The 27,483-nt window shown below is 36.4% G+C and overlaps 1 protein-coding gene across 1 annotated transcript in view; it reads left to right on the top strand.

Annotated features, from left to right (window-relative positions):
* LOC306856425 (janus kinase and microtubule-interacting protein 2-like) overlaps positions 1 to 25,841 on the top strand; it is a 32,754-nt gene extending 6,913 nt beyond the window's left edge. Inside the window, exons 2-21 of the mRNA XM_079395710.1 lie at positions 1,959 to 2,193; positions 3,218 to 3,715; positions 6,836 to 7,045; positions 7,901 to 7,999; positions 8,213 to 8,359; positions 9,635 to 9,775; positions 9,863 to 9,916; positions 12,353 to 12,475; positions 12,581 to 12,709; positions 14,191 to 14,274; positions 14,463 to 14,525; positions 15,521 to 15,619; positions 17,435 to 17,533; positions 17,619 to 17,672; positions 17,780 to 17,845; positions 20,098 to 20,166; positions 21,016 to 21,093; positions 22,182 to 22,385; positions 25,464 to 25,529; positions 25,768 to 25,841. Of these exons, the coding sequence (XP_079251836.1) occupies positions 2,065 to 2,193; positions 3,218 to 3,715; positions 6,836 to 7,045; positions 7,901 to 7,999; positions 8,213 to 8,359; positions 9,635 to 9,775; positions 9,863 to 9,916; positions 12,353 to 12,475; positions 12,581 to 12,709; positions 14,191 to 14,274; positions 14,463 to 14,525; positions 15,521 to 15,619; positions 17,435 to 17,533; positions 17,619 to 17,672; positions 17,780 to 17,845; positions 20,098 to 20,166; positions 21,016 to 21,093; positions 22,182 to 22,385; positions 25,464 to 25,529; positions 25,768 to 25,818 (2,463 nt within the window). The 5' untranslated portion in view covers positions 1,959 to 2,064 and the 3' untranslated portion in view covers positions 25,819 to 25,841. The remainder of the gene's footprint in view (positions 1 to 1,958; positions 2,194 to 3,217; positions 3,716 to 6,835; positions 7,046 to 7,900; positions 8,000 to 8,212; positions 8,360 to 9,634; positions 9,776 to 9,862; positions 9,917 to 12,352; positions 12,476 to 12,580; positions 12,710 to 14,190; positions 14,275 to 14,462; positions 14,526 to 15,520; positions 15,620 to 17,434; positions 17,534 to 17,618; positions 17,673 to 17,779; positions 17,846 to 20,097; positions 20,167 to 21,015; positions 21,094 to 22,181; positions 22,386 to 25,463; positions 25,530 to 25,767) is intronic.
* The last annotated feature ends 1,642 nt before the right edge of the window (positions 25,842 to 27,483 follow it).

The following is a 27,483-nucleotide window of genomic DNA, read 5'->3' as shown; positions in this document are numbered from 1 at the left end:
AACCGCTTGTAATTTCCCGTGTAAGGAGGGGAGTTTAGAAAATAAACTCAATTAAAACATACTTTTACTTGTTGTTTTTTTTATTGGTACTAACAATGCAGTGCATTTAAATGTACCACAAGAGAATTCTGTTAATTTTTGGTCCACGCAAACTCCTAATTTGCTGCGTATTAATAGTTAGTAAGGTAGTTGTTAAGTTTAGGATTAATACATCTAAAATATGATCATGCAGAATAAGGGTCTGTGTTTCCATTCCAGTGCACTACTTTTAACTTTTAAAAGAATTTCAACTTTTACACGCAGCGCTGCCCATCAATGTCAGTTCCAAAACAGTGGACCAATCAGAAGAGCCCAGAGGCGGGGCAAGCGCTCCAAGCTTTTACTGTATTTACAGAAGCAAGTTGGCATGGCAACTGTTATTTGGCAACATGATGGAGTAGGCATTCTGCCCTGCACTTTTATTAAAACCATTCCTGAGCGCTGCATCCCGTGTTTTTAGACACACTCTGTATGAACAACTCCTAATGCATTAATATGTGCTTTATAAGTACTAATGAACAGTTAATGTGCTAGTAATATGCATGCTAATCACTGATCTATAATAGAGAATTGGTCCCTAAACTAAAGTGTTACTGTAATGTCAAATAATGTTCTCACACACTAAAAAATGCTGGGTTAAAAACAACCCAACTCGGGTTATTTGGCAACCCAGCGCTGGGTAAATATTGGACAGAACACATGCTGGGTTATTTTGACCTGGCTGGTAGGGTTAAATGTTTTACCCAGCTTGCTGGGTTGTTTTATTTAAATCAACTATTGTATTATATTTCTGATTTAAAATGGGCTGGAAATTATAAATCACACACAGAATTACTATAGGCAACAGCAATAATCAAAAGATGCACATTTATTATTAAGCAAGAACACATGGACAAAATACAAAACAAATTGAATTTATTTGGGTGAAAACAGCAATGCTGGGTAAAATATGGACGACCCCAGTGATTGGGTTGTTTAGACCCAGCGGTTGGGTTACTGCCCAGAAGGATGGGTTAAATATTTAAAAACAACCCAGCATGTGTTCTGTCCAATACTTAGGAGCATTGGGTTGTATTTAACCCAGCATTTATTAGAGTGTGGTTTACAATATTACATCCATTTATACCTGTTTAAGCATTTTAGACATACAAATGTAACATTTAAAAGTAGCATTGTAATTTAAGTGTATTCAAATGTTCTCTGTAATTGCTTTTTACCGAAATAGCTCTAATTCTCGTGCTGAAATCTGAAAAAAAAAATAACCCAGTGTTAAAAATGACCCAGCAACTTAGTTACAGAAAAACTACCGAGCACCTGGGTAAAAATATTAAAAATAATCCAATAAAATGACCCAACAGGCTGAACCCAGCATTTGGGTTTAAAAAATAACCCAGATTTATTTAGAGTGTAAATGTCCTGAACATGTACACACACGTAATACGGTTTTGCATAATGTGACATAATCACAGCTGATTTTGAAATGACACTATTATTGTTTTCAGAGCCATAGCTTTGTAGGCACTGAATGCAACAGAGCTCACATGAAATATGTCATCATGCTCTTCAATATATACAGTAAATCATATTCTGGTAATACACACTGAACTGTTTTATGTTTATTTCACTCTTTTTTAGATCAGGATCGATTTTGGCCATTGAAATGACTGTCCCAATCAACCTGAATTCATATGAAATAATTATATGTAAAAATGAATATTATTATTTATCCTAGTTATTTGTTATTCATATTTTATTATAGATTTTCATATCCTATAATAAGAAAAGGTGAAATCTGTGATTTTAACAAAAAGACACATAAGGCTGAAGTCATAGCATGACAATTTAAGTTTCCAAAGTGATTTGTCTTTACCCTTACTGTAAATAGTAATGAAATGTGTGTTTTCTGTATATTCCCACAGGTTTTCTCACTACAAGGATAATGAGGAAAAGACGGAACTGGACATGTCAGTGTTACTTGAAGTGATGGATATTAAGAGTGTTTGAGGAACCCCTACATCTGACCCAATGGCAAAGAAAGGCCGCGCCAAGGGCGAGAAGCCTGAAGCACTCATCTCTGCCTTACAGGCAGCCAATGAAGATCTCAGGTCGAAATTAACCGATATTCAAATTGAACTGCATCAAGAAAAATGCAAGGTAGGCCAACAGCATGCACAGATTTACCTGGTGCTTCTGAAAGGCAAGGATAAAACAAATTCTCTTGAATTGATTGTATAGCACCTTTACAATGAACTTTCATAACCGTCATAAGTCTCTTGTGCTCATTTGATAATAAATCCACAAAAAAATGATATTAAAATATTATTACAATTTAAAATAATGGTTTTCTATTTTAATATACCTCAAATGTAATTTATTTCTGTGATCTGCAGCTGTATTTTCAGCGTCATTACTCCAGTCTTCAGTGTCCCATGATCCTTCAGAAATCATTATAATATACTGCTTTATTATCAGTGTTGGAAACAGCTGTGCTGCTTAATAATCGTTTTGGAACCTGTGATACTTGTTTCAGGATTCTTTGATAAATTAAAAATGAAAAAGAACAGTGTTTTGTAAATTGATAAAAAGTGATAGTAAAGGCTTATATTGTAAGAAAATATGTCTATTTAGAATAAATGAGAAAAAACAGGTTCCAGAAATATTAAGTAGCACAAATGGTTTCAACATTGATAATAAATCAGTATATTATAATGATTTCTGAAGGATCATGTGAAACTGAAGACTGGAGTAATGATGCTGAAAATTCAGCGTTGACTAAAATTGTAATAATATTTCACAATATTACTGTTTTACTGTATCAAATAAATGCAGCCTTGATGAGCAGAAGAGACTTTTTAAAATTTGAAATTGAAATTGAAAAAAAAATTATTGAAATTTAAATTTTTACATTACATTTTTGACAATTTAATAAATGGTGTTATATTAAGTTGTATATAATGCAACATCTACTTTTTGGACCATAGCCCTCCATCAAGTTTAATTTTTGACCCTTCAAATAAAACGTTTGGGTAACTCTGGTTTAAGAGATGAGCCATTGTAGGTAGGCTACTGATTTCTGGAGTGCCAAACTGAATTGTTAACCCTGCACTTGTCCACCTAGAACAGATATGGGATAAATGCAATATTACCACAAGCCTCGCTCATCAACTTATTTCTGCAGGTGACCAAGTTGGAGCGAGAAAAGGTGCAGGAAGGCAAGCGCATCCGCGAGCAGGAGCAGCATCGGCACACGGCGGCGCTGACGGAGCAGCGGGCTCGCTGGCACGAGGAGAAGCTAAAGGAGCTCGCAGCTCTGCGGGAATCGCTAACACGGCAGCATGAGCAGGAGTTGGCGCGCACCACTAAGATTAAAGAAGGAGAGATCCAGCGTTTGCGGACTGCACTCAGTGCGCTGCGCGACGGCAGCGGCGAGAAAGTGCGCACTGCGCTAACGCTCGAGGCCCGAGAGGAAGCCCGCCGCTTCTTTGACCAGGAGCGCGTAAAGCTGCTGCAAGAAATAGCCGAGCTAAAATCCACCAAACGGCAGACAGATGAAGCACTGAATACTATGATTATAGCCGACAAGATGAAGGCTGGTGACCTGCGCACTGAACATCAAGCGCACCAGGAGCAAATTTCCAAGATCAAGTGGGACTGTGAGCGAGATATTCGCCGATTGGTAAGACAGCGTTTTTATTCTTAATGTGGAAATGTCAAATAATAAAGCAATGATTTACAGTGAATTTATAACAGCTGGGGGGGGTTTTAGGCACAACTCCCCTTAGCTGTTATAAATTCACTGTAAACCACGGCTTCTTGGGGCTTATTGCTTTTATAAAATTGTTATTCCATTTACGTAGTAAGGTTTCACAAAATAAAACAGAGCAAATAAAGTGTTACATTAAAAAAACCCATTATACTTCCGCCAAACAATGTAGTTCCAATGTAGACCCGGATTAATACAGTGTAGTACCCTAGGGTGACCACATTTGAAGTGCCAACCAAATCTAAAAAATTTAAGAGCACTGTCAAAAATTCAGGATTCCCATTACAAGGTAATATTTGACTCCTTAAAGTGATTTACAGGGGCATTTTTTATTTAAATTTTTTGTAATGGCATTTTTTTCAAATTTTATTAAAAGTATGTCATTATGTCAAATTCAAAAATCTATATTTATAAGCTTTTCCAAAATTTCGAATAAAAAAAAAAATAGAACAAGAACAGGTAGAATAAGAAAATTAAGTTACCAATCAAAAGAAATCAATATTAACAAAATAGTTTCCACTACAAAGGTGGCACAGAAGAACACAGAGTGGCATGTAGGTACATTTACAGACATTTACAGGGGCTTAGAGGTTAGATGGATGGTGTAAATTCATAACAATGGTGTGAGATTAATGTTTTAAATATACAATTTTTAATATAAAACTATTGTTTGATTGAAATTATTTAAATAACTGAAATAAAAATAAAACTGCCAGCAGGTGGCGACAAGTCACTGATTTTATCACTGAATCATTCATTCAATTGATTCGTTTGAACGGCTGATTCATTCAGGAACGAAGCAAGTGACTGTCTTTATGAATGGGTAATTGAATCACTGACTCACTAGATTCATTTAAAAGTCGTTGACGAAATAGAGCAAAATCAGAATATTATTAAAGTCATACAATGTACATCACTTAATATTAAATTGTTTATTGAACTGTTGTATTAATTTAATATCACATTTGCAAACTCCCTTAATAATCTTTAAAAGCTGTCACTCCAGTTTATCGTGATCTCACAAAGCTCCATTATAATCAATGAAGCTCTCTACACTGCACAACAAATCTTTTATTTACACCCTGTCTACACTTTGTTTGTTATAACGAGAGGATCTGTGAGCTTGCAGAACTCAGCACTGAACAAAACTCCAGTCATTTTGAGCAGTGAGTGGATTCTGATTAACATTGCATTCAAGGAATCAACGTATGTCTGCGATAAATTACTCAACGCTGCAAAAACACGCAAGTTGAAATCTTTAAAGCTCCCCTCAGCGCAAACACAAATATCCTGTGCTGATTGGGTTAGTCACACAGGTGCTCCTAAATATTTTTTGATAGTTGCATACAGTACTTTTCAGTCGCACTGTAGAGATATTTTCTCTTTTTTTTTGTTTAATTTACGTTTCGCACAACTGCTAAGCTGATGCTGCCTGTCTATTTTGTGAATTTAATATGCTCGACTCTAACTGGGGGGTAGGGGGCAAATACACTGGGACCTGACCCAATCGCAATTCTTTATATTATGCATTCATATATTTTATATTCTCTCTGTATATATTGTATCATTAACTGTTCATTTTCTATGCATCTGCAACTCTTCCAGCAAAATAATATATATATACAAAACATGAAAAATATTTGGTCTAATCATTATCTTAATCACTTGGTGCCCCAGCCAGCTCACTGCAGTGTCCTCTTAAACTTCTTTATTTGCACTTCTTTCAACCTTTTAAGTTAAAGGACACCAGCGACTTATCAAAGAACATGTAGAAGAATATAGTGCAAAGTTAAATTGAGTGCATATGAACAGTTTTTTAATGTTTAACCACCCCGGGTACATAGCAACCGAATAGCAACACCCTAGCAACCACCCCGGGTACCTTAGCAAACGCATAGCAACACCTTAGCAACCAACCTGGGTATCCTAGCAACTGCATAGCAACACCTTAGCAACCACCCCATGTACCCTAGCAACCACATAGCAACACCCTAGCAACCGATCCGGGTACATTAGCAACCACTTAGCAACACCCTAGCAACCACCCGGGTACCTTAGCAACCGCATAGCAACACCTTAGCAACCACCCGGGTACCTTAGCAACCACATAGCAACGCCTTAGCAACAACCCCGGGTACCCAAGTGGTACCCTAGCAACTGCATAGCAACACCTTAGCAACAAACCCGGATACTGACAACCACCATAAAGTAGTTTATCCATAAATGAATATTTGCTGCAAAAGTACTGAGATGTAGTTGAGTTTGTTTCTTCACTGGAGCTTCCATTCGATGCTCTGCAGTGAATGGGTGCCGTCAGAATGAGAGTCCAAACAGCTGATAAAAACATCACAATAATCCACAACACTCCAGTCCATCAGTTAACATCTGGAGAAGACAAAAGCTGAAACACATCCAGCATTAAGATGTTTATAACTTTAAACGGTTGCTTCTAGTAAAAATACGAGTCCATAATATTGCTTCAGTGAAAAAGTCCACATATTTGTTTAGAGCTATTTTGGACTGTTTTGACTTGTAAACGGTGCTTGATATGTGCAGATTTCTCTCCTGATTCAGATCAGACCACTTCACTGAGAAATCAATATTATGGATAGAAGATATTTACTAATTTTTTTCAGAAGCAACAGTTTATAGTTAACAATGTCTTAATGCTGGATTTGTTTGAGCTTTTGTCTTCTCCAGATGTTAACTGATGGACTGGAGTGGTGTGGATTATTGTGATGTTTTTATCAGCTGTTTGGACTCTCATTCTGACGGCACCCATTCACTGCAGAGCATCCACAAAAAAAAAAAAAACTAAAATTACATAAATTTTTCTATTAAATCTATTAGTTTTTCACCGTATAAAGAACATTTACATGAACTAATTGCCATGTTTTACTGCCGTGTTTTTACAGTCTTTTACTATTAAAATTATGAACTTTTTTGCAGTATAGTTATGGTTAGGCACTATTTGCAAAACTTGAAAAGCCAAACCCTGCCTCTGTGGGTTAATGCAGTATGAACTTTGTGCAGGTGGATGAGATCAAGGCGAAGGACCGGTCGATTTTCTCGCTGGAGAAAGAGCTGGAAACAGCGACAGGCTTCTTGCAGAAGTTGCAGCTACAGAAGGATGCGCTTGATGAGCAGCTTTTTTTGGTAAAAGAGGCAGAGTGCAACGTGGGAAGCCCCAAAAGAGAGATCCCCGGCCGCGCTGGAGACGGAGCAGAGCATTGTGGGAGTCCGGTAAAGAAACTAGACGTGTTGAATCCACAGATGCTCATGTTCTTGTAGTGTAGTGCAGTCTTAAATATATAGTAGACATTTCAAAAATGATATCAGAAAAAAATTATTGCTGTTAAAAGAACACATTTCTGTGTAAGAGTAAACAATTGAGAAGTTAATCTAAATGTGAGCACAAAAGCAGTCTTAAGTCGCTGGGGTATATTTGTAGCAATATAGCCAACAATACATTGTATGGCTCAAAATTATACATTTTTCTTTTATGCCAAAAATCATTAGGATATTAAGTAAAGATCATGTTCCATGAAGATATTTTGTAAGTTTCCTACAGTAAATATATCAAAACTTTTTGATTAGTAATATGCATTGCTAAGAACTTAATTTGAACAACTTTAAAGGAGATTTTCTCAATATTTTGATTTTTTTGCTCCCTCAGATTCCAGATTTTCAAATAGCTGTATCTCAGACAAATATTGTCCTCTCCTAACAAACCATACATCAATGGAAAGATGATTTATACAGCTTTCAGGTGGTGTATAAATCTCAATTTCGAAAAATTTACCCTTATGACTGGTTTTGTGGTCCAGGGTCACAAATATTTAGGTCCCTTCTTGTGATGCAACTTTTTAACTTGACTTGAAGCAGGTGCTCTTTCACACTCAGTAACACGCACAAACACTAATGCATTTACGCGATACTCTGCCAGCTTTAAGAAAAGGCTATAAACTCTCAGTTCCCTGTGTAAATATGGGTTAATCCCATAAGCATTTTATATTAGTGCATACATTTTCCTTTATTATGCAATGTACAGTACATGTGTATGTGTGCTACAGATATATCTGGTGTTATGTGTTTTAGGACATGAGAAGGAACCAGAAACGCATTAATGAACTCAAAGCCACCATTCGTAAGCTGGAGGACCGCAATTCAATCTTAGTGGATGAAAGAAATGAGCTGGTATGTTTCAGTGTCATTGATGTTGTTTGCATAAATGCTTCCTGGATACTCAGTGTCGCAGTGAAGGATAAAAAGCAGTGCCAACTGTGGAATGAATGTTGGATTTTACAGGACTATAAAATCCTCAGCATGCATGTTCTTTTATGTCTTGGAAACATTTCTCTTTTTGTGTCTTTTGTTTATGAATAATTAAGCCTGATTTGCTCCTCTCAGTTGAAGCGTGGTCGAGAAGCAGAGAAACAGTGCAAGCCCTTACTGGAGAAGAACAAATTATTAAATAGGAAAAATGATGAACTCAGCCACTCCCTTCAGAGGATGGAGGATAAACTGAAATCCATAACCAAGGAGAACCTGGAGATGGTGGGTTCCTCTTTATCTCTCCAAATTTCATCTGCATTTTAAAGTGCAGGTTTAATGTGTGATTAAATCTAAATCTACCGAATGCTAACAAAGCACAGAAAGGCATCTCAGTGTTGCCCCTAAACGTATATTTTAATCTCATGACAAACGTGATGATTTGAGCAGATAGTGTAATGTTATTGTAGTCAAGCAGCTGAACTTTGAATGCACGTTCTTTCAAGTCTCTGTTAGTTGCTGTAATGCTGACAATTTCAAAAAAATTAGATGGGTGTTTTGTTTTAAGATCACATAGTGACATATTGTTTCGAAGCAGTTTTACATGTGTATTTAGCACTAAACACTGGGGTTATTTGGGATAAATGTTCATACAGCTAAATGTTACAATCTAAATATTTTTGAATGTTAATTCACAATCTCAGATGGACAGTTCACAATTCACAATTAATTAATTGGGTGCATGGCACAATTCCCCATCTTGAAGACTTGTTCTTAGCGTTTGGTAGTAAAGTACCACAATCTAGCAAACTACCCAGATTCATTTCATTACTGTGCTGACTCGGGCACCTGGATCGGTTCTTAAAGGAATAGTTCAACCAAAAATGACAATTAGTTGAACATTTACTCCCCTCAAGTCATCCAAGATGTAGATGAGTTTATTTCTTCATCAGATTTTTGAGAAAAACAAACACTTGCTCAGCAGTGGATCATCTGCAGTGAATGGGTGCCGTCAGAATGAGAGTCCAAACATCTGATAAAAACATCACAATAATCCACAAGTAATCCACATTATTTGTTGTAATGTTTTATCAGTTGTTTGGACTCTCATTCTGACGGCACCCATTCACTGCAGAGCATCCATTGCTGAGCAAGTGATGCAATGCTATATTTCTCCAAATCTGATGAAGAAACAAACTCATCTACATCTTGGATAATCTAAGGAGAAGTAAATATTTTATATAAAGTAAATTGTGGGATTGGATAAATATACTGCTGACGCCATCACTACAAAATGTATAAAAACATTTATTGTAAATAAAATACCGAATACTGCTTTCTGCAGGTGGAAATGGCTGGATCCTCACTGTAAAAAAATGATTTTTCAAAGTTAAAAAGATTTTTGTAGTACATTTTAGAAGACAATTTCAGTTTTTCTACTTTGAAATGTAAGGTTTAATTCAATGTGTTACCTGCCATTTCTTTGTGGTTATTTGTCAAAATTGTCACCAGTTTTTTTTTTTCAATGCTGTTGTATTGGTACTGTTTTGTTGTATTTAGAAGGAGAAGATTACCTCCCATCCTCCACTGAAGAAACTCAAGTCTCTGAATGATCTGGATCAGGCCACCGACGATCAAGAGATTGAGTTCCTCAAGCTGCAGGTTCTCGAGCAGCAGAGCATGATTGATGATCTGACACGAGTGAGTACTTCTTAAAAACATCAGCCAGGAGTCACAGCAGTGAGCAACAAACACCCATCTATCATATCTTTCTTATGCATGTTTCAGGATAGAGAAAAACTCTTGAGAAAGAAGAGGCATAAACGAAGCAGACCTATAAAGGTGAGTGTGTGATTTTCTCAGATAGCTATGTTTCCATCCAAAGTTGGGAATTGAACTTGTGCGGAAAAACATAAAACATTCATGAATAAAGCATAGTTTCCATCCCATGTGTTCAAGAGAACCAAATCTTCACTTTCTGGAAAACTGGCACAAAATATCAGTAAGTTGCTGCAAATGGAGAAGCCAGTCACTCTTTTTTCCGACATAATAAATAATTTGCATGCAGACGAAATACTCAATAACAGACGCTGTCATATTATCTTGTATTCGGATGCCTGATGTTTGGGAACAGGGAGGTAATAATGAGTCATTCCACTGAATGGGTGCCATTTCTTTCCCTAAGACATTATATGTACAAATATGCATGAAGATTAACTCTAAAATACATTTTATAATTATGCAAAGCATAATGCACATTAATCTAACTGCAAATGTGAAATATTTATATAAACTCGATTATACCAAATCATTCTGATGACACACTTTGGCGCAGGTGTTTCATAATGACTAAAATAATATTTTAGACGCTGTGCAATGAGATCAGTCTGCAAATTAGTGCAGTTATCAACCACCTGATCTGTTGAGGCAAAGTCACAGTTTTTTGTCAATTTCTGAAATATCAAAGAATCATATTGATTCTGATCCTAAAATTTGGATACTAGGTGATATCAGTTCACTTCGCATGACTTATCATGAAGGCTATTCTACTTTGCTTGCAAGCACTGCAGCTAAAAAATGCATACTTAAAAACTGGAAATCTGAGAACCCCTCAGAGCGAAAACACTGGATTAATCAGCTTGTATCTTATAGTACCCCTGAGAAAATACTATATTCTGTTGCAAAAACTCACAGACTTTGACTATATTTGGGCCCCTTTTCTTGATGCACTACCTTTGTTAGGCTTTAATGATTGACCAGTTAATTGTTATGTGTATTTTTCCTTTCTCTTATTTTCTTGCTTCATCTCTGGACATTATTGTTTTCATTTATTATTATCATTAATTATTGTAACTCTACCTTTATTTAACATTGGTTTGACAAATGTTTTGACAGACATTTGAGACAATTATACCATGTGTGGGTGGGTGTTCATTGTATTTTTTTCCCCCCTTTTTTGCTAACTGTTAAAAAAAGGGAATATTCTGATATTCTTAGTACTTTTGCATACTACATCATTTTATGTATATCCCTCTACTGCATAGTGTTGCCCTCAAGCAATGGAAAGTTTTTCATATGCCCCATGTTAAGTGCATGTTTTTTTAAATGATTGCAACCAATTAAAATGTTTGAAAAGTATCAAAGAATAGTCCAATAAGGTGTGGGAGTCACTATCAAGCTCCATTTGAAGGTGGGACGTCCTGTTCTGATACATGGTCACAGGAGCACATGGTGTGAAAAGAAGGCAAGATTATTTGCTTTAGTAATCTTATTTAAAATTACATGAACTGTACATAAAAATGTGTGTATGTGTGTGTATGAAGGTGTAGATAATTTTTTTCAGGTTTTATGATTTTTTAAATTTATTTAGCATGTTCAGAAATTCAGTTTTTCTTTTCGTTGCCTCAGGGCAACGTTACGCAATAAGGGGTAAGGAAGCATGTGTCCACAGCTCCAATCCCTAACTAGGATTTTACATTATGTGCGACAAAAAGGGAAGATGCAAGGTTCCTGGGTGCAAAGGAACACCCAAAGTGATGTGCAAAAAGTGTAATGTGCACCTCTGTTTCATAGCAGAGAAGAAGTGCTTCTTGAAGTTTAACAGAGTCAAATCTCATTCCATGAAGTACATGATATGACACGACACACTACACCCTGGCTGGGAAACTCCGGTCCTGGAGGGCCACTGTCCTGCAGAGTTAGCTCCAACCCTAATCAAACACATCAGAACAAGCTAATGAATGTATTTAAGATCACTAGAAAGCTACTGGCAGGTGTATTTGATTAGGGTTGGAGCTAAACTCTGCAGGACAGTGGCTCTCCAGGACCGGAGTTTCCCAGCCTCGCACCACGACACAACCCTACGTCTGTATCAAATGCAATATATCTATGTGTTTCAGGTGTTTTTCGCTTTTCACTTAATGATTTCTTGACATTTTGACAGATTTGTGATTTTGAATTGCTCTCTGAACATTGTCTTATGATATGTGAATGGAGAATTTTCTCTGTGATTCTGCACCATTGTTGACCAACATTACCCCGAGGCAACGGAAAAATATTGTGGGATGGGGGAGTGAGGGGGGGTTAATTTTTTTTTTATCAATAAAATGTTCCCAAACAAACCAAAAAATTATGTGGAATAACTTTTTATCAAGTACCATCAAAATGCATGCAGTAGAGGGATATTCCCAATAAATATATCTTTACAAAAAAGAAACTCACTCTTGGAAAAAAAAGTCCATATTTACCTAGAATTGTTCTTGTTATTCTCCCGCGCAGAGGCATATTGTTGTAGACACATTCTATGGGTATGATGAAGAGTCTATGGATTCAGAAACTTCCTCGGTGGCTTCCGTGCGCATGGACCGAACTCCGGCTACACCAGATGAAGATTTAGCTGAGGTGAGCATTTAGGAAGATTGACTGTGGATTTCTTTCATTTCTCAGTCAGGATTCCTGTGTTTTATGCTGTTCATGTTCATTCTTTCTCTTTTTTTATTCTCAAAGGGTTTGGCGGCTGAAGAGTCTGAATTGCGCTTTAAGCAGTTGACACGGGAATATCAGGCTCTTCAGAGAGCCTATGCCCTGCTGCAGGAGCAGAAAGGAGGTGTGCTGGACGCTGAAATGGAGGCTAAGGTATTCCTCAAATACTGTTTGTGTGCAACTGCTTACCCATTTACATTACAGAAATCAGGTACAAGACTCTCTTTTTTGCCCAGATTTAGTAACTCTTTCAAAAATGCAATTTGGACATATAATATGAATGCACCTTTTTCTATGATTACCATGTTTTTAATCTGTTTTCAATCTTTTTAATCAACTGTCCTGATAAACGAACTGTCAGAATCAAAGAAAAATCCTCATCATGGTTATTATTGTTAACTAAAAAGCAAATAAAATAAATAAAATCTAAAAAATAAGCTTATTTTTGTCACACTACGGTGTTGAGTAAACATGCACTAAGAAGATGATGAAGTCAAATAGTATTTAATAAATCCACATAAAGGTAAATCAACAGGCAGGTAGGTGACACACGTAGAACATCGACGTATACAATACCGGACAAGAGAAAACTGGAAAGACTAGAACTTAAATAGGGAGGCATATGAGGATAATTAACGAGACACAGGTGAATCAAAGCGGAGACAGAAACTAGGTCACACCGGGACGACTAAGACAATAATGAGACACAGACTCTGACAATTTTATTTTAGCTCTTATAAGATGAAGTACTAAAAAACAAACAAACAAACAAAAAACAATAATAAATACTGTATAGACATATAAAAAATAAAAAAAACTATAAAAAAGACAAGAACACACAACAAAATTACTAAAACTTTAAAGTAATTTTAAGTGAAAAATTATGCAAATAAAAACATTCAAAATATTAACAAAAATATGTTAATTATATTCAAATAACACTGATCCTCATTAAAAGAAAAACTTAGTTTAGAATGTTCTTTAATTATCATTTCTTAGAAAAATAAGCAGTTTTGTCAGAATTACAAAATTATAAATATTTGAAAACCTCTTGTCAGACAGTTCTAAATCATGTGCAACCAACATACAGAAACATGCAGGAAATTAAAATACAGTATATATATACTGTCGGTCCTATAGAGGACTCCTGAAGACCCTTATTATTATTTGTCAAGATCAATACGTCTGATGAACTAGGGTTCCAACAAGAGCCCGGTGCATTAATATTATATATACAGATACAGAATATATACAGATTGTTGAAAACTAAATGGCAAAACACTTTAGTTTAGAGAACAATTCTCACTATTAACTAGCATAAATATTACTAGCATATTGGCTGTTTATAATTACTTATAAAGCACGCTTTAAAGTCTTATTCTGCATGATCATATTTTAGATCCCTGAATCCACCTCATACCTAAACTAACAACTACCTTAATAACTATTAATAAACAGCAAATTAGGAGTTTATTGAGGCAAACGTCTAGGTTAATAGTTAGTTAATAGTGAGAATTGGACCTCAAACTAAAGTGTGACCAACATGACAATGATAATTTGCTCTCCAAATGTTCACAAACATAAGCCTCTAAAGTTAAATACTGTTATATGTGATAGTTTTGTTGTCTTTGCAGGCTCATGAGCAGCTCCTGGCAGATGCTCAAAGGTATAAAGCTAAAATCGAAGACCTGGAAAAAGAGGTCGCTTTAAAAGGACAGGTAAACGTCTTTTACTACTATTGATATTAGTGCATGCAAAATTGCACGCTCTGACTGCAGTATCTAGTGTGGCATTTATCTCACTGAGTGTTTCTCCATGCTTATGAACAGATTTCACGAGTATCTGCTCATAAAGCCACAGTATGGCATGTATGTCTAATGCACATCGTTTTCTCTCTTACTCACAGGACTCCAGATGGGTGGAAGAGAAGCAACTGTTCCTCAGGCGCAATCAGGAGCTGCTGGAGAAGGTGAGCGAAAGTGTTGGGGAAAGTTACTTTTGAAAGTAATGCATTACAATATTGTGTTACTCCCTAAAAAAACTAACTAATTGTGTTACGTAATTTCTTTTTATGGAAAGTAATGCATTGCATTACTTTTTCTCATCTGGGGCAAGTTTATATTTATGATCAATAGTGTAATTATGCATTTAGTTACAGTGCATGCAGGTACTTATAGGTACAGTAAGTGTAGGTACAATGTAATAACTTAACTTAAAATAAATACATTGTATCACTATTTTTCTATGTACACTATTGGTAAAGAGTTTAGAATAATTACAATTTTATTAATGTTTTATTTATTTTATTATTATTTTTTAAAGAAGTCTCTTCTGCCCATTAATGCTGTATTTATTTGATTTAAAATACAGTAAAAACAGTAATAATGTGAAATATTTTTACAATTTAAAATAGCTGTTTTCTACGTGAATATATAGTAAAATATAATTTATTCTTGGGATCAAAGCTGTATTTTCAGCATCATTACTCCAGTCTTCAGTGTCACATGATCCTTCAGAAATCATTCTAATATGCTGATTTACTCAAGAGACGTTTCTGATTATTATCAATGTTGAAAACAGTTGTGCTGCTTCATATTTTTGTGGAAACTGTGATACATTATCATTCAATAGTTTGATAATGTTACAAAAGATTTCTGTTAAATAAATGCTTTTCTTTTGTACTTTCTGTTCTTCAAAGAATCCTGAAAACATATACTGTATAACAGTTTCCACAACAATATTACGCAGCACAACTGTTTTCAACATTGATAATAATCATAAATGTTTCTTGAGCAGCAAATCGTCATATTAGAATGATTTCTGGAGGATCGTGTGACACTGAAGACTGGAGTAATGGCTGTTAATTGCAGGCAGGTTAGTATAGGACAAAAAAAGCACCAACAGTGAAAGTCTTTTATAAACCCTCTCAGTTGGATGACGTTTCTTCTGATGTATTTTTTCCAGGTTGACAAGCTGGAGAATGAAAACGGAAAGCTGCAGCAGGAACTACAGGACTCTAGAGATCAGAATGAACTCCTGGAGTTTCGCATCCTTGAGCTCGAGGTTTGATCTCTATTTCTGTCCACAGATCACTGCTGGCTGCACCATACGTTCTAACTTAAGATTTTGACATGAAGTTCTTACCAGTGTTAAACTTGGACAAAGGTCATACTAGTTCATACAAGTTTGTGAGTAAATGTGCAATTGCATTTACAGCTGTGCGGTTTCCCATGCATATTTTGTGACGTGACCGCACCTTAACTCAAAACTTAATTTTGTAACTTGATTCGTTCTTAAGATATAGCAAGTACTCATCATGACCCAGATGCATCCAGCCGCTCCACACATTTACTTTAACCATTATTCCTGGTTGGAGGCATCTGTTCAGCTAATTGAAACAGAGCAGTTTAATGCTGGTGAGGGTAGGTCCGTAAGCTCTTACTTAAACTGGAGCGTAAAGTGCACACTAGAGGCTTAGTAAAAGACTAGTAAGAGGCTTTCCATTGATGTATGGTTTGTTAGGACAATATTTGGCTGAGATGCAACTATTTGAAAATCTGGAATCTGAAGGAGCAAAAAAATCTAAATATTGAGAAAATCACCTTTAAAGTTGTTCAAATGAAGTTCTTAGCAATGCATATTACTAATCAAAAATTAAGTTTTGATATATTTATGGTAAGAAATGTACAAAATATCTTCATGGAACACGATCTATACTTAATATCTTAATAAAAGAAAAATCAATAATTTTGACCCATACAATGTATTATCAGCTATTGCTACAAATATACCCCAGAGACTTAAAACTGCTTTTGTGCTCCAGGGTCACATTTACTCTCAGTGATCCATAACAGCCTTCAGGTTTCAGTTTATCCTGTTCAAGTCGATTCTAACTTAACTTACGGTAAAAATACTGTTCCACTGGAATATAATATTTATTCATTAATTCATGTAATAATTCATTTTAATAATACATTTTATATTTAAATTTTATATATAAAACATTCAGAAACCAGGGAAAGCGTGTTTTTTTTGACACACAATAATTTTTTTTAAAGGTAATTGTGGCTTTTTATCTCACAATTCTAATAAATATTTTTTTGAGAGGAACTGCGAGATGTAAACTCGCAAAGTCAGAATTCTGAGTAAAAAAAAGTCAAAGTTTGTATCTTTTTTTATGTGAGTTTACATCTCACATTTTTTTCCCTTCATGAAGTAAAAAAATTAAAAAGTTAATTGCAACTTATGACTTTTCTTTTCAGAATTGCTAATTTATATCTGACAATTCTTTTTTTTAAAGTCTGAATTGTGATATATAAACTCAGAATTACAAGAAAAAAGTCTAAATTGTGAGATACAAAGAAGAGCTAATAATAAGTCGTTATTTTATATAATGATTTTTCTTTTAAAATGTTAACGAGTGTATATGTCATCATCATCATCGAGTTATAAATATGCACATATTTAGTAGAGCATAAGTTGTAACCTAATGCCTTTTTATGCAAAGCTGGTGCAACCGGCCACAAATCTGATTTTCCAACCCTGGACTGTGATTTTGCCCAAGGAGGCCCAATGAAATATACTTTACAGGGACGCCACTGCTTGTTTTTGGCATGGTGTCTTATTAAATGTATGTCCTTGAGGCTAGTTGATTCTACAATAAATCATTCAGTAAACACGCATGTGCACAATCCTACCAAAATGCTCAAAACCTCTCTTTGTCTCTCATTCTCAGATCCATCTAGTGGTGGAAGTACAGATATATAAAAACTACGCTTTAAGGAAGCAGCCTGCTTTAATGAAATAGTTTGTTGAAGACACAGTTGGAGTAATGCTGTCGGTGTGAGTGTGTAATGTGTGTTTGATGTGATCTGTCAGGAGCGTGAGAGGAGATCGCCTCCGTTTAACCTTCAAATCCATCCTTTCTCTGAGGGAGTGAGCGCGCTGCAGATCTACTGTATAAAGGAGGGCGTGAAGGTAAATATCAAGTCATAAACTCTCACTTGCTTTCAGTAAGAGTGAGAAGTCGTGACCCAGATCTGCTATCCTCTGCTCTCAACAGGACGTGTGTATACCAGACCTCATCAAGCTGCTGGATATACTCGGGGATAACGGGGTACGTCACAGACTTGTGTAATAATCTAGTCATGTGATTTTGTGTTGTAGTGTTTAATGTTAATAATACAGACCTGAGACTCAGTGTGTATTTACGGTTTTACGCAGAACCTGAGGAATGAGGAGCAGGTGGCCATTATTCAAGCCAGTACCGTGCTGTCGCTCGCTGAGAAGGTACGTGGCTGGCTCAAGTTATTTACTGTATGAGATATTACAGTGCCCTCAACTAATAAAGGCGGCTGTGAAAAAAATTCACAAAAATTCGAACCTTTCATTGAAGTAAAATTCTAAACGGTTAGAATTTTGTGATTTGTTTTTAATGAAAGATCCAAAGGATAAACACTGCAGATTTATTTCCACAGCCACCTTTGCTCATATTTACCAAAGGTGCCAAATATTAGTGGAGGGCACTGTATATACTGTATAAGATATGCATTCTAACGAGGCCCAAAAAGTGTTTTGAACAATGAAAGGCACGTCTGAATTATTACTAGTGTTGTATACTCAAGACATATAGGTAACACTTTATTTTAGGGTCTCTTAACTAGTTGCTTATTAGCATGCATATTACTAGAATATTAGCCATTTATTAGTAGTAATTAAGCACATATTAATGCCTTATTCTACATGACCTTATTCTACCCAATACCTAAACTTAACAACTACCTTTATAACTATTAATAAGCAGCAAATTAGGAATTTATTGAGAGAAAAGTCATAGTTGATAGTGAATAAGTGTTCCCTATTCTAAAATGTTACCGACATATATAGTAGGGGTGTAACGGGTCACAAAATTCACGGTTCGGTTCGATATGACACAGTGGTGTCACGGTTCGGTTCGGGGGTAATTGGCTACGGCGTAATGTTGGAAATATTTCTGTTTTAAACCATGAAGGCCCAAGTTTTTGACAATACCTCTGGCTATCGTCGATACAAGATCATCGTCTTTCGACGCACGCCAGCAAGAGGAGGCTATCACGGGGCAGACCGCACGCTGCCTGTTATGTCGTTTGAGCTGCCTTGTTGAGCGCAGTGGCACTGAGAACATTATATTTCACACACTTTAAGCTCTTTTATTTTCCAAATTAGTCCAATGAATCGAATCATTCAGTTTGTAATGCGTACCGAACACCAAAGCCTCATACTGAATGGTTCAATACGAATACATGTATCGTTACACCCCTACATATTAGTATGTTTATTTAATTTAATTTTTATTTAGTTGTGTTCATGTGTACAGACGGGTAACAGATGTATCAAATATGATACAACATGTGTTTTAGGCAAGTTTATTTGTTCATTGCATAAGACCTATATGTTTTGCCCCCCACATTAAAAGCTGTAGCTGTCATAATATATCATCTTAGTAAGACAAATTAATGGGAGATAAAGAGTGAAAACTGATATTAATATGCATTTTATGTAAATATTATGTTATTTTTTGAAGGTCTCAGCCTTGTCTCATTATTGATTGCATTTGTACTCGGGCTTGTCTCTGTCTGATTTTTGTTTCAAGACCACAACTGTGGTGATATCACTAATTTGCCAATGCATTGCAACAGAATAATGACTATTCTCTATTGTCTTTTACAGAAGAATTAAATTTATTTTGCATCGTTGAATCACAATTTTCTTGTCAAACACTGTAAAGCTGATTTGAAACAATCTGTATTCAAATGCAATCAGTAACTTATCTCTTTTTTGTCAGTAACTATTGTATTTTGCTTCAGATGCACTTAGGAACTTATTTCTTTTGATACTGTTGTGCCGGGTCAGTACTTAAGAGAGGATTGTGTAAAAAAGGTCACAAAAAAGAATACAATTGCCCACAAAATTAAAGATATTGGTAAAAAAAGTACTTTGCATGAGATCTTGTTTTTATGTTAGGCTTATAACGTTTAGTAATATCATCAGAGCAAGAGTTATGTTTTCACAAAAATAAGCTTGATTGCAAACATGATATTGATTTATCTCACGCTCAATAAACAAGAAGTTCATATTAAGTGACTTAGACAGTTTAAGCACAAGTTTAAGCACAAGTTTTTGCTGTTTCACCAATGATAATAGCTCTAAACAAATCCAAAGCAACACACATCAGTGTTTCATTATTGAATGAATCAACCGCATGCTTCAAGTTTTAGTTTCATATTGATAATTTTACATTTAAAACATTAGTGTCATGAAATGACTTTTTGTTTTTATTATTTATCAAGCATTTGAAGTGCTCTCTGGTCTTGGTCTTGACTTGGTCTCAGTTGATGTGGTCTCTTGACTATAACACTAGTCATTATATTAGAAACAAGGGCGCCACTCACAGTACTAATATATACTATATTTATTTCACACACGTTTCTCACTCGTAATGGTTATTTGCGATGTAGACAGATGTTGTCAGTAACCAGCATGTGTGTTGTGTTGTGATTTAGTGGATCCAGCAGATCGAAGGCACAGAAGCAGCTCTGCATCAGAAGATGATGGACCTGGAGCTGGAGATGGTACAAACTACAAGCCCTATCTTTACACATTATTTGTAATCAAAATTCTGAACACATTTTAGAATAATTTTGATCTTATTTAATTACAACAAAGCCTTAAAGAAAGCACTTATATTTGAGATTAGATATCTAAAGTCCAGCTCTCCATACTATGCATTTGCCAGATGCTTTTCCTAGAAATCTTTTGTAATGTACACTTCTGTTCAAAAGTTTGGGGTCAGTGCATTTTTTTCTTTGTTTTTTGAAAGAAATTAACACTTTTATTCAGCAAGGATTGATAAAAAGTGATAAATACATCTATTTTATATCTGATCCCAAACCTTGAACGGCAGTGCAAGTAAACAATTAAACACAAAATACTGGTTTGAATTCGTAGCAGGCAGCTTTGAGACAAGACGAACAAACACGTTCAATCAAAACAGACATGTTAAAACAGCTTTTCACCTCGTAAATTTAAGACAGGGCCATAAAATATATAGATCTGAGCAGAAATCATATATCTTACCTGTTTATTATCCATTACAGTGTACAGAACAATCATTCTGGCAACAAGACAAACACTTTAACAATATCAATGTAGGCCTTCTATTAATACTAAAGTCCTCTGGTTTGATTTTAAATACAGTCAATAACAGAATGAAATGAGAGAGAGAGAGCATTTGTGTTTCACAGTATAATGAGGTGATTTACGCTGTATTGGATGTGTTAGAAGCTTAAATTATTACGCAGATGTCATTTGTGAGATGCAATGCAAGATAGATGCATTAATTAAAGAAGGCCAGCGTGAGTCTGAGGGAAAGCATTTACTGATGTCTTGATGTCATCTCCATCATGTCTGGTGGTTTGCAGGAGATGTTCTGCAAACAGAAGGGTTATCTGGAGGAGGAGCTGGACTACAGGAAGCAGGCGCTGGACCAGGCCTATATGGTAAAAAACATCTCCTTTTTAACTTCAGATAAGAAATTACTGTGATGTTCTCTTTTAGAAAATGCTATGTCTTAATTCTGTTATTTTGCATTATTTCATAGTTAATTTTTTTTTTTATATAGCCAAAGCAGTAAACTTTTCTGATGATGTAGTTGTTTTATTGCTTTTGTTTGATCTTTTACTTTTTTTTTTCAGCTGCTTAAACACATTTTCAAAACTTTGCCTCATTTTTTCAAAACTGTACACACAAATCTAAGAATTGCACACACAAAAAGCAAAATGCCTCACGTCTCTTGCAAAATGAAGCACTGCATTCAAAATATCACAAACACATCTGAAAAGCAAACATTTGCAAACACCTTTGCCATAATATTAATTCCTGATAGATTTGTGTGTGTTACGAAGAGAATTGTGTGTTGTGTTTTGCAAAAAGTGTTTTATGAAATTGAAATTGAGTCAAAGGCAGAGAATCAGTGTATGGTTTTGCAGATTTGGTGTGTGCTTCTGCTGTTTGAGCGTCAGCTTTCTGAAATTGTGTGACAAGTAAAGATTTTGTGTGGAAGCAATTGAAAAAACACTGTAATTTGGTAGTCTACTGGATTTTCACTACAGAGGCAAGATTAGTTTGTCTTTTTGAACTTCACATAATTCAGTAATTTTTTTTAGGCATCGGTAGGCATCAATTTGTTCTTAGATTTTCTTCAATTTATTGCTTACACAAGTATTTCGGCAATAAATTTTCTCTTAACTGTGAACCAGACTAGCCAAAAAACATGTGTGTGTATGTGTGTGCGCGCGTTTTTGTGACATATGAGGACACAAATTTGTATAATGACATAAGTATTACAAGGAGAAGGTGATTTATGAGGACATTTCCCCATGTCCCCATATTTCAAAAGGCTTATAAATCATACAGAGTGAGTTTTTTTGAGAAAGTAAAAATGCAGAAAGTTTCCTGTTAGGGGTAGGTTTAGGTGTAGGACGATAGAAAATATGGTTTGCACAGTATTAAAACCATTACGCTTATGGAATGTCCCAACAATTCCCAAAAACAAACGTGTGTGTGTGTGTGTGTGTGTGTACAACAGCAAATCCAGGAGCTGGAGGCGACCCTGTACAACGCACTGCAGCAGGATAAAGTCATCAAATACGGAGAACCTCTGGACGAGCTGCAGAAGGACGAGTTACGCTCGGCCGTGGAGAAACTGCGCAGACAGATGCTGCGTAAGAGCCGAGAATATGACTGTCAGGTGCTGCAGGAGAGGATGGAGCTGCTCCATCAGGCCCATCAGGTACCCTTCACATCTCAACAAATGCTCAGCGTTTTTAACATAATTTTATGCATGTAGTATGTGTTTCATGTAGGATAAAGTAATTAAAGAGATTTTGTCATTTATATGTCATATTCCCAAGGAGACAGGCCAGAGAAGGCATCCTAATGATGGAAGAATTTTAAAAAATCATATTTTTATAAAAAAAATAATAATAATAATGTTAAGATGGGTAATGTTTGGGAAAGTTACTTTTAAAAGTAATGCATTATAATATTGCATTACTCTCTAAAAAGGTAACTAATTATGTTACTTTTTATGGAAAGTAATGCATTGTTACTTTTGCGTTACTTTTTCTCATTTGGGCTGGGCTTGCTTATTTGTTTTAAATATAAAAAAATTAATTTCTTTCAACATGGGAAAAAAAATGGGAAAACTAATTTTTCAAAACAAGCTCAGATATTTTCTTGTAAATAAAAATATTATGTGTTACTATACTATTTACAGTACTTGGAAAAGTCATCTGATTATGTAACTTGCGTTACTTGTATTGCCCCAACACTGAAGACAGGTGACAAACGGCATGGCTGAAATGTATCAAATGTGATTCAACATGCTTTTGATGAACATTTATTTGTTCATCTCTCAATCATCATTGTATTTCATTGCATTATATATTTTGCCCCCACATTAAAAGCTGTAGATCTTAAAACTGAGCATTATATATCATCTTACTAAGACATATTATTGGGAGATACAGAGTGAAAACTGATATTAATATACATCTTATGTAAATGTTGTTATATTAAAAAATAAAATAATAAAAATAATTTATTTACATTACAAGCTATCAATATTTCATCTTACTTTTGTCTGTATAAATTAAAATATCTGCACCTATTTGCATATTTTCACACTCAACTGTACACTCAAAACAATTATCAAATAAAATGTATTTAGTCACATATGCGTTTGGATCCGTCCCCCATTCTCTCCTATGGACGGCCTTTGAGTTCTTCCAAGTGCCAAAATACCATTACACATCTGGTCAGAAACTACTTCAAAGATCTGAGCACACAACATCGTGGCAATCATTGGAAGTGGGAATCATGGCAGGTTGTACCATCTCCCCCCTAGCCTTTACCATGGCAATGGAATTGATCATTTGAGCTTCCTCCTATTTGTGCCTACATGGATGACATGACCACCCTGACCTCAACCATTGCATGTACCAAACGTCTGCTGGCAAAGCTTCATGCCAGCATAACATGGGCGCATATGAAGATAAAACCCAGTAAATCTAGAAGCATATCCATTGTCTGAGGGAAACTCATAGACCAGAGATTCCACATCGATGAAACACCCATTCCAACGGTGCTGGAGATGCCGGTCAAGAGCTTAGGGCGATGGTACAATGCAAGCCTCAAGGACTCAGATCAGTGTGACCAACTGAGGGAAGAAACCATTAAAGCCCTTGAGAGTATAAATAACACATTGCTTCCTGGCAAGCTGAAACTGTGGTGCCTGCAATTCGGATTGCTCCCTCGTCTAATGTGGCCTCTAACAGTCTATGAGATCCCCATTACCAAAATCGAGAAGCTGGAGAGAACATTCAGTTCTTACATCAAGAAGTGGCTTGGACTCCCGCGATGCCTCATCAACATCGGCCTGCATGGGAAAAGTGCCCTGGAACTGCCTGTCTCTAGCCTCATTGAAGAGTACAAGTGCACCAAAGTGAGACTGGACATGACCCTGACTGAGTCGCAAGATGCTATAATACAAGCGGCTGCTCCCAGATTGGCAACTGGGAGCAAGTGGACCCCGACTGAGGCCATGTCGTGGCCTAATGGTTAGAGAGTCGGACTCGTAATCGAAAGGTTGCGGGTTCGAGTCCCCGGCCGGCAGGGATTGTAGGTGGGGGGAGTGAATGTACAGCGCTCTCTCCACCCTCAATACCACGACTGAGGTGCCCTTGAGCAAGACACCGAACCCCCAACTGCTCCCCGGGCGCTGCAGCATAAATGCCCACTGCTCCGGGTGTGTGTTCACGGTGTGTGTGTGTGTGTGCATTTGTTCACTACTCACTGCTGTGTGTGTGCACTTGGATGGGTTAAACGCAGAGCACCAATTTCGAGTATGGGTCACCATACTTGACAATACGTCACGACTTTGACTTTTAGGAGGAAACTGATAGCAGCCGAGGTCCGGCAGCAAGAGGAGGCAGAGAGATGCACAAAGGCTGTCTCGCAGTCCAAACAGGGACAGTGGACTACTTGGGAAAATCTGGAGTAACATAAACTCACCTGGAAGTATCTTTGGGAGATGGAAGGAAGCAGATTGAGCTTCATTATCAGAGCCACCTATGATGTTCTCGCTACACCCAAGAACCTAAACCAATGGATTGGAGAAGATCCATAATATCCTCTTTGTCGAACCCCAGCAATTCTAAAGCATATCCTCATCGTCTGCAAAACCAGTCTTTCCCAAGGACGCTACACCTGGGATGCCAAGTGTTGCTGTTGAGCCCTTTGGAGGTGTCGTGGGCCTATCATCGAAACACAGAGGAAGGAGGGTGCCCACCTGATGACCCCAATGAAGTGACTACCCCTACTCTCCACTCAAGATGTTAGCAAAATGTAGATTATTCTAAGGGATTGTAATACCAATTCCTACACGCTCAACTGAGTAAAATGTACCAATGATCTGGTAACTAATACAAAACACTATAAAAGATATGAAATATAGTTGATGTGTGTAATAAAAAACTATATACAAGACTATTTATGTTTGTTGGTTCTGTGTGATGTACAGTACTTCGACTGGCGATTTGATTTATCTACAGAACAGGGCAGCAGATTGTTGGGACATACTATTGTAAAACCAATGTACATTTTTCCATTTTAATGTCAGATTTATATTATATTTATGTTAATCTTCTGGGGATTTAACTAGTGGTCTTAGACTGTATTTATAAATGAGGTTTTATATTAATAAGCACTGTAATTGTACTGTGTCGTAATCAATGATTTCAGCTTTCTCAAACCTGTTTGTAGCAATTACACAATAAAAAATCTGTGACGCGTGTTTCTCTCAATGCAGAGGATCAGAGACCTGGAGGACAAGACTGACATTCAGAGGAGACAGATTAAAGATCTAGAGGAGAAGGTAAGACCGATTATATCTCAATTGCTGTTGGCAAAATGATTTACACTGTACTGAAAATGATTCCTTTAATATCTCCCATTTTTTGTTGTGATATGGATGTTGAGCATTTTTCTATGTCCTGGCTGTAACATAATAAATATATTTATCTAATCTTTCTTTCTTTCTTTCTTTCTTTCTTTCTTTCTTTCTTTCTTTCTTTCTTTCTTTCTTTCTTTCTTTCTTTCTTTCTTTCTTTCAGTTTTTATTTCTCTTTTTATTCTTCTCTCTTGCCTTCATTCTTTGGCCTTGATGTCTGTGACATCTCCTGCGGAGGTGAGTGAAGGATCTTTTCTGCTTCCTTCTATTCTTTCTGTTCTCGTGTTGAAAAGTGTTTTGAGGAAAATGTCATAATCTATTCCAAAAGGTCCAGTTTAGAGCTTGACTGAGACTAAACTATTGTTTTAGGGGTTTATGAGTCACTACATGATGTAATGATAAGTGCATTATAGTGATGAGTACATAAAAGCACATACAAGCATTACATGAATCGTGACATTTATTGTGTTATTGAAAGAGACCCTCAGGCCATCCAAGATATAGATGAGTGTGTTTCTTCATCAGATTTGTAGAAATGTGTCTCTGCATCAGTGTCTCAGCAATGGATGCTCTGCAGTGAATGGGTGCCGTCAGAATGAGAGTCCAAACAGCTGATAAATACATCACAATAATCCACACCACTCCAGTCCATCAGTTAACATCTGGAGAAGACTAAAGCTGAAACTGTCTTCTCCAGATGTTAACTGATGGACTGGAGTGGTGTGGATTATTGTGATGTTTTTATCAGCTGTTTGGACTCTCATTCTGACGGCACCCATTGCAAGCATCCATTGCTGAGCAAGTGCTCCAAATGTTCCCATGAAAATACAAACTGATCTGAGGATGAGTACATTTGCAGAAAATTCTCAGTTTTGTGTGAACTATTCCTTTAAGATCTGTTCTTTAAAAATGCACATCTGATCTCAGGCTTTGTCTCTTTTGTCATACACAGGATTTGAAGCAACCTGGAGCTGTCGCATGCAACTGCAGTCGTCCGGTTGTAATGACTCAAGGTGTATTAGTGGCTGTTTTGTTTTGCTTGTGTGGAAGTGGGGAAATTCAGAGTTAATGATTTTGGACTTCATTGGATTCAACCTCTGTGGAGGACCAGGACAGAACACTTGAAATCACACTTACAGATCAATACAAGTGTGACTAAACATAATCATCAACCCAACTAGAGGATTGTAAATTATCTCTGCCATGCAGGGACCCATCATGACCACGTCGTTACTGCATCTACTGCGACTGCTACCAACCAGAGCCCGCAGACCTCTTTCTTTCTCACTCTGTCTGTCTCTCCTCCCACACACACTTTGGGAAATTCGAAGCGAAACGGAGGTCTTTGCAGATACACATCCTCTCACAGGAGCTATGGGTGCTGACTCAGGGCCTGTTAGTGAGGTGACTGTCACATCTCTGTTATCAGGACCCCTTAGGAGAGGCGTCTTCCTCACTGCCTGAACACAGAAAGGACAAAGAGACAGATTGAGAGAGAAAGCGAGACCATCCACTACAAACCATCCACACTAGCAGTTTTTGTTTACCCCTAGAAAGTTAAGTAGACTACTGCAACCTGAAATCTAATTCTGAGCAGCCTGGTTTTTAATATTTTTTTAAATGATTCCACGTATTGGGCCTCATTCCTCCATCACAAGCAAAATTTCTATGTAAATCAATGCAAAACCTATTTGCACAATGTGAAAGTTTATGCAACTAAAACCATTTTTTACCTAACACATTCTACAGTTTACAAAAGTCACAATGAAATGGAAGAAGCGACAATTTTTTTTCTGTATTGTGACATGTCTGAGTGCAACAGATTATAGAAAATAACAAATATACTTGGTTTTATACATCCATTGTTGATTGGATTTTG

The sequence above is a fragment of the Barbus barbus genome (genome assembly GCF_936440315.1).
Source record: "Barbus barbus genome assembly, chromosome: 36".
Lineage (NCBI taxonomy): Eukaryota > Metazoa > Chordata > Actinopteri > Cypriniformes > Cyprinidae > Barbus > Barbus barbus.
This window is presented reverse-complemented; position numbering and strand designations above follow the sequence as displayed.